General features: G+C 37.1%; 1 protein-coding gene across 8 annotated transcripts in view; it reads left to right on the forward strand.

Annotated features, from left to right (window-relative positions):
• tspan4a (tetraspanin 4a) overlaps nucleotides 1-8,304 on the forward strand; it is a 270,357-nt gene that overhangs the window by 90,311 nt on the left and 171,742 nt on the right. For 3 of the 8 annotated variants that reach the window (XM_014018733.1, XM_014018734.1, XM_014018735.1), the window contains one exon: nucleotides 8,106-8,169. The exons of the other annotated variants lie outside the window; for them this stretch is intronic. In XM_014018733.1, the coding sequence (XP_013874187.1) occupies nucleotides 8,106-8,169 (64 nt within the window). The remainder of the gene's footprint in view (nucleotides 1-8,105; nucleotides 8,170-8,304) is intronic. 8 annotated transcript variants of the gene reach the window in all.

Here is an 8,304-nt window from a genome sequence, read left to right on the forward strand (position 1 = left end):
AGCTAAAAATTTGCAAAATTATAACTAACAGCTAAAACAATAAAATGTTTACTAAAAGCTAATATCATCAAAAATGTAACTAAAAGCTCAAATGAACAAAAATGTAACAAAAAGCTAAAATTAACAAAACAGTATTTAAATGTGAAAAAAGACTAAAATAAAACAAGCCTGCTGAAGTAGATTTGAAAGAGAACAATGGTTTGAATGTACTTTAGGGATTTTTAAGTACTTCTGTGAGGGAAATCTTTATGGATAAATAAAAGGTATTTTAAAAATTATAAAAGTTACAAAAATCAAAGCCCACTATTCCTGATCGAGCTGAACCCTTTGATGTTTGATTGATAAAAAAACAAACAAAGTTTATATAGTCTAATTCTAAAAACCTACAGCAAAAACTATAAACAAATGATTGTGTAAATGCTGACTCAGCGTGTACAATGGACAGCTTCAGATGCGCTGATGTGTGAACTTTATTACCTGTGGACAGTGATGGCCTTGTTGTTTCCCCATTGCTTCCTGGAATTTTGCACAAATAAACAAACTGGCTGCTAGACGTAGCTCTTACCATCCATGTGTGAGATTGGTATAATTCACTTAATTTAACACTTGGCAAAGAGCTCAATAAGCATATTTTCTATCCACTGAACTTTCTTTTTAAATGTAAACAGCCACATTACCACCATTCATCGCATAATGTGTATGTTTATTTAGTTAATAAACCATTTAAAAAAGGATTTATCATCAACTACAGTACACTTTACTGAGAAAGCAAGCTCACTTCTTTTCATCTCATTAGCATATTAGCCCCAGGACAGAGTAGAGGCACTTAGAGAAAGAGAGGAATGCACTCCCTATTTTGTCAGTATTTTGACACTAAATTATTTCCTCTGCGTCAGTCTGGCAGAAATACAGGGGAGCTGCTTGCTGTACACAGATGGGCTTGTCTCGTGGTGATAAAGGACATCTTCTAATGCAGATACGAGAGGAAGGTCAGTCAGAGAGCACTTCCTCTACCAAGGTTAATGTCCTGTATAAGAGTGTGAATGAAAGGGAGCTTTATCTGCACCATAATCGATCAGTTTCTTGTTAACCACTTCACCACTGCTAATTCACAAAATTCAGCAAATGAAGACATTAAAACACAGCATTGGTTGTGTTAGGCAGAGCTCACCTCCACCACCCTCACAACAACTCATGAGAAAATTGTTTTTGCTTCTTTCCTCATTATAAATTCTGGCTTCCACTGAAACAAACTGACTGCAGTTTTTACAGGAACTACCTGGCAAAAACTAGTCTATAAAGATCTGTGAAATGGCTATTTTTGTAAAACCAAAGTCAAAATCACAGCATATTACTGTGTACATTTTCCAAGTGGTTGCTGTCTATACTTGACAACAAMTTGTTGTTTTATAGGAGGGAAAAATCTATTAATTGTAATCTAGTTAACAGCTTTATGTTGCAAATTATTCAAATTACAGAAGTTACTGCATGTCAACTAAGGTGGCCAGAAAACTATTGTACTGTTTGAAGTGAAAAACATTTGTGTTGGTGCTTGTCTTGTTAGCAATCACAGGTGTGGGCCAGTTCTGGTGTCGAGCTGGCCCTGCTGGCCCTGCTGGCTGACTGCTGGCATAGCAAGTGGTTTGTCAACCAGTTTTGGGCCAGCTCTGGCAATTATGGCACTGTTTCTAAGATGGCATGTCTCAACTGGCCCAATTGGGGTTTGGTTTATGTGGTGCTGCCCATGCACAGACCACTTCTGGCAAACTACATCTGGGCCAACAAWGCGCTGTCATTCTTTCCCGTATCTGGGTCGACTGTTAAACGTGTCAGTGCCTTTTGTGGGCCAGAACTGGGCCAGACAAATTTTGCAATGTGGGTAAATTAATTTTATTGAAACACTTAAAAAATTCATCACTGGTTGAAGAACTGACAAACCTTTGAWGTCAAACTCATTCAAGATGGCCACCACAGCCAAGGGACCTTAGCAAACAAAAATTAGCTACAATTTGATGGAAGTTACAGACCTCATGCAAGAACATGTTCGTATTCTTATCCTAAATTTCTTGTACTTTTGTTCACACGAAGGGTTTGTACGAACATGTCACGTCAGATTCAACAAACTCTTCTATCTTCAGGAAAAGTGTGTAAATGAGGAGTGTAAACTGATGAATGTGTATCCAGGTGCTCGTGCACGAGGAGAGGAGATTAGCAATATACAGCACCATAGAAAATATATAGCAATATATAGCACCATAGAAAGATATACGTTTCCTGCCACACATACCAGGAAGTGTCCATTCATAAATGACATCGCAAAGTTAAAAAGAAGAACTTTACGAGTTCTGAGATTGAAGTTCTGCTCTTGGAGATCCATAAAGAAGAAATGTCATTTTAAGCAGCGTCAGCTGTGGAATTAAAGGAGCTGCTTTAAAGCCAAGGAATGAAATGACGACTGCTGTTAATGCCGTGTCTCCTGTCACAGAAATAAAAATCTAAATCATATTCATCTCTCTCTGTAGTCCTGCTCCGGTTTTTCTTTGGTCAAATATTTTTAATTTAAGTGTAAACACCTGTGTTACATAGTTTTAATTTATTCAGAAGAGCAGTCGCGCACCGCTTTATTTTCAAGGCTCCAACAACACAGTAAAATCTTAGTTTAAATCTGTGGCATAAAATGTGAGCTATAAACTGTTTTTCAGGCGACATTAGGCCTTTTGTTACAGTAAAATCTGTAAAATCCTGCTACATTGTATAGAATCAGTAGAATCAGTGCTGCAGTTTATTACATCTGTTCTGGTCACACTTGCTGCTCAAATCTGCTCCAGAACTTGGTTTGGCTTTTCCTTCAACATGTCGCCCCCGCGGTACGCACACTGTTCAGCTCAATAAGTCTCTGCAAGTGTTCTAAAATGAACAAGCACAGAGTAATTGCAGTTGACAGATCTGAATCATGAGGTCTTAAATATTCATGAAGGACACTTGAAGACCAGATGTGCTGATGTGATGTGAAAACAGCAGATATCTGCTCAGCTGGAAGAGATTTATTTTGTAAGTGAGGCATTTGTCGTTTTTAAGGTCGCCATAAAAAAAAGTTAAGACGCTGGACTTTTAGTGCGAGCCCACCTGGAAGCTGGAGCATAAAATGATTGAAATAATCATGGATTTTAGTGAGATTTAGTGCAAGCCAAGAGTCGGCTGATTAGTTTAATGCCACTGGATTAATGTTTGACTTCCTCATCTGTTCATATGTGGTCACATAACAAAAGACAGAGGGAGTATAACTAAAGCTGCCTTAAAAATGAAAATATTCATATAAGGTTTCTAAGCTTCAGAAAAAAGTTTCAATTTTAGAATACAGTAACTGGATAGTAACCTTTTCACAAGTGAGATGCTCCTGCCGATGCACCTSTTTACAGATGGAGACCTGCTCCACCAGCTGATAGAAAACATCGCTCGCTGCATCTAATTGGCAGAGTGGTGTCATGAGGGAGCTTTAGTTCAGGGTGRACCGGAGTCCCAGGAGGACTGCATAAACCGCCAAGGGACACTGAATACAGAGATCAGATCCTTCTGCAGCTGCGGAAGGAGCTACTAAAGAGACCTAACAGGAAGGGAAAATAAATCTGTGGTGGAAATGAAAACAAAGTGAATGGTGATTATCAGCAGTTCTCTGAGCAGAGTGGAAAACTACAAAATATAGCTTGGATCTCAGAACGTTTCTTTGATTGTTCGGCTTCTGTGGGAATCATTCAGGAAACTATGCTATAAGACATGTTCAGTCAATATATATACTGTATACACAGTATATATGATGCAGTCTGGGCACAACCATCAGTAAAGTGCCAAGAAATAGCAGAGTGGTGTAAGTTATGTCAATTTAAACAGCAACAAAACTTTGTTCTGGTATATGATTGTAATGTTCCCATGGTGTTTGGTTTTAAAAGAAAAAAAGAGACTTTTTCATGATCATCTTCTTTCACTCAAAGATCTCTGTTATTCTGTGAAGAATCCGAGCTGCTCTTATAGAGTCAGACTGTGTTTCCAATGGCAGGTTTTTTTTTTTAAATATAAAATTTCAAAGCATTGCAGTTTTAAATTGTACATTTAWCCCACCAGCAGAACACAAAGTTTCAAACTCACACACAATGATTTAGGAATGCTTTAGATCTGGAAGGGAGAGATGCTCAGCATTAACCAGAAAGAAAACTTAAACAGATAAGCWATGAAATATTAAAAGAAGGACGAGAATGGATGTAAATCTTTTCACTGCTGAGTTTCTTAACGGAGCTACATATATTTTGCATTTACCTGATTATYTCAACCAAGCACTGAACTTTGTAAACCTTCTTACTGAATAGGGTGAACATTTTTCATATATTGACCAAAAAAATATACTTATAGTGTTATACAAATAGTTGATTTGTCCAATGCTTCATTTTATTCCTCATAAAATAAAAAGACCCAATTAGAGGTGTAACGTTCACAGATGATATGAATCTTCTGAGTGGCTCCTTATAACGAACAATAGGAGTTGAGTCTCAGAGAGTAAAGAGCTTTTTGTAGTTTTTTTTCTCCTCATAATCTTTGTTTTTTCTTCCTTAAACACAAAAACAATCACTCCCACGTTGCTTTTTCARGGAGAGCAGTGGAGTACAGCAGCTCAGGGGGAAAGGAGGAGGGGTTTCTGCTTGGCAAAACACATGGTTCCACATGATGATGCCATCACYTATGTGATGACATTTTCCTACGTGATGATGTAACTCCTTCAAAATCGAACGGCTCTTTTGAACGGCTCTATGAAACAAATGGCTCCTCAAGATCCAGATCTCCTCAAAGAGCCATTTATCCCACCTGTGGACACAACTGATATGAAATTTTTATTGCATAATGACGAAATGTGCAGTAAAAACAATATGTTTAGTCAGAGTAATAGTGATGAGGTCTAGCGCAAACAAATGCCTTCTAGATGGAACACACACACAAACACAGGTTTGTTTTTCAGTCAACACGAGGATACCTTTTCTGAAAAATGGTTCCCACAATGTAGCAAAAACATGCCCACACACACATGCACTAAAAACAATAAAAAAACAATAAATCAGTAGCTAAGTTGCTAACACAAAAATCTAAAAGCGTTGGATTTCACTGCATCATCTCATGTTTGTAAAAGAGGTGAAGTGAGGAAAGATCATCAACTGCCCTGAAAACAAATAAAACCAGGCAAAGTCATGCAAAGCCTGGAGCACAGGACAAACCAGTTTCCCCATTATTCCTGATGATGTTTCTGTTTTTAATTATCCCCCACAGGCTCAGTTTTTCAATTTGTCTGAAGTCTGAAGACATAGATTTTATTCCTTTTTTGTGTAACATTTATTTATTGGTTACACATACTTGTTTTACTAATGTCCAGCTACTACAACAAATGTTTCACTTAAAGAAGGAATTTATTAATGTTTTTTTCTAAGGTTTTAACAGTTAGGTTGATGATAATAGAGTATTAGAAAAAATCTTTAAGAAGGCACTGAGTAACTTAACTGAAAACATTTTTTTTGTTCTGGCTCAGTTTTTTTGTTAAGAATATACTTTTCTGGTGTTCACTCAGCTTATCTGTTCTCTTTGGTGTAAGAGCTGAACTGAGCTGCAGTACTGGAGTTCCTGGAAAATGTCTTAGAGAGCAAGTTGGCTTTTAGCAAGACAAGCTTTAAGTACAACATGTCCTAATGATTTTTCTGTATTTCTACAAATTTCTTAGTCTTCCACTGGTAAAGCCCATATTTTTGAATTTCTACTTCTCTCCTGCTTATAACAAGACATGTTTTATATTTACCACTGGCAGCAGAAAGGTAAAAGGTGGGCAATAATGTTTCTGTGTGTGTTTGTCCTTATTGTTAGCAAAATGTCTCATGAGCCCCTGGATGGATTTTAATGAAAGTCTCAGAAATTGATTGTTGAATGAACAATTCAATTCAAGATGGCTGCCATAGCTAATCAGTTTTTTGCAAACACAAAAAATGGATATAACTCAGCTAGTTTTGTTGATGTTACAAATCAGCACCAACACAAATTGCATGCTTAAAGATCACACAATATCTTTTTAATATTATTTGACATTGTGCATAATAATATTTTAACATTATGTAAGAAAATGTAATCAAAAATTGGAAGCAAGAATAACTGCGCAGAAAACCAAGTGAATTCTCTGTTAAAACTCTTTATTCTTCTAGAAKCTCCATCTCATTGCTCAGCACCACTGTCTCCTGGTGCCTATATGGCCCTGAGTCTTATCAGAACTCAAATAATGGCCCTCTCTACAGTTCTGCATCGACTTACACTAAAGACTTCCCAAAGACTAAAAACATATGTGTGCTTCACAAAACTCAAACTCCCTGGTCTTGGAGTTTGAGTGAACGAAGAATTGTTGACCTTGGAAAGTCAACAATTCTTGTTTATACCGCAGAGGGACACATTCATAAAAACATACTGATTCTCTAAAGCAGGGGTTCTCAAACTTTTGGGGTCTGGGGAACCCTTACAAGTGTGAGAATTTTCCAGGGACCCCCTCATAAACCCCCATGCTGTTTTAGAAATAGTAATTTTAACCCCTAAATATTATGGGAATATTACTTTTTGTTTGGTTTAGAATGTTTGTTTTACTAGTGCATTGTTCCCCATATTCATTTTTTAAAATAAAATCCAAATTAACAATTTATTGTAATTTTTTGAGGACCCCCAACATAGAGCTCGTGGCCCCCTGGGGGTGCTGGAACCCCACTTTGAGAACCTCTCATTTACAACATCCTCCTTACATTTAAGGCCATTCACAAACTTGCTCCTCCACATATTTCTTCACTTCTCCATGCTTACAAGCCTGGTTAAAACCAGACCCTTGTCCTTCACTTTGCTTCGTACAGAGGGTCTGGACTCTCGGCTCTAGAGAAGTGATTCTTACTGGAGGCGTGGCCTCTGTTGGTTTAAAATGATTGGCTCAGTTGGCCGCAACGTATGCCGCTGTGAAGGAGGCTAAGCTAAGAAGCTAACTGGAAATTGCGTGTGCTGTAAACCAGGGGTTCTCAAGCCATTTGGGTCTGGGGTCCCCTTACAAGGGCAAAAAAAATCCCAGGGACCCCCTCGTAAACCCCATGCTGTTTTAAAAGATCATTTATTGTCATTTCAACCCCTAAATGCCATAGGAATATACAGTATATTTTTATTAAGTTTATTATGTTTGTTTTATTAGTTCATTGTTCTCCATGCATTTTAAAATTAAAATACAAATTAGCAATTTAGACAAATTTTTTGAGGACCCCCAAGATACCTCTCGCGGACCCCTGGGGGTCCTGGGACCCCAGTTTGAGAAGTGTAAAATATAAGTCTATATCCAAAATTCAGTTCATCAGCCAAAAAATTACCTTCAGTAAAACCAAGAACATAAAAAAAAGCAATTAGCTCTGGTATGGAAGGTCGTGGGTTGTGTGCAATCATTCAAAGAATGCTAAATAGTGAAAAGTGATCCACAAAACATGTAAGCTAACATTTCAATATGAAATAATTCATACGTTTTAATTTTGTAGTCTTAATTTTTATGACCACAAGCAATCATGTAACAGCCCACTCCCTCAGGAAAATAAATTTATGTACCGATGCATAATTAAAATYTAGATGCAACGAGAACAAATTAGAGAACTAACATTTTATGAATCATGTTGTCTTGTGTGGAGAATGTGATCTCTACATGTAAACAAGCATTTATTAATATTTAAACCTAAGAATTTATTTTTAAACCTCAACCTTGAATATATTATAATTTAACTCTGACCATCTGATARTCTGTAAAAATAGTGAAAAACTTGGTACGGTGTTTACATAGTGGTGTAACTCCACTGTTCATCCCTCCTACATGCACAAGTATTCTTCTTACATGTGTTATAATTTGCCAAGAAAAACTTAAATATATACAACCCAAACGTATCCTGAAACATATGCATCTTACAGATTAAAATATATATCAATAGGCATGCAATCCTCWTGAAGCACAAGAAATTTAATAATTTATCATTTTTAAGGCTTTAGTTTGATTCTGATTCCATTTCCACACTTTGTAGAGAATGGCTGCAGGATGTGTTACGAGAGGAGAAGCTTCCCACAAAGACAGAGATCAAATCAGAGGTAATATTACCGTGCTTCATCAGATACACAGACTCATACCTTACCTGCTGAAGGCCTGTGAGTTCACTTACATCTTTCACTTCTACTGTAATACATCATAAAGACACACACACACACACACACACACACACACAC

Source organism: Austrofundulus limnaeus, unplaced genomic scaffold (assembly GCF_001266775.1).
Source record: "Austrofundulus limnaeus strain Quisiro unplaced genomic scaffold, Austrofundulus_limnaeus-1.0 Scaffold200, whole genome shotgun sequence".
Classification (NCBI taxonomy): domain Eukaryota; kingdom Metazoa; phylum Chordata; class Actinopteri; order Cyprinodontiformes; family Rivulidae; genus Austrofundulus; species Austrofundulus limnaeus.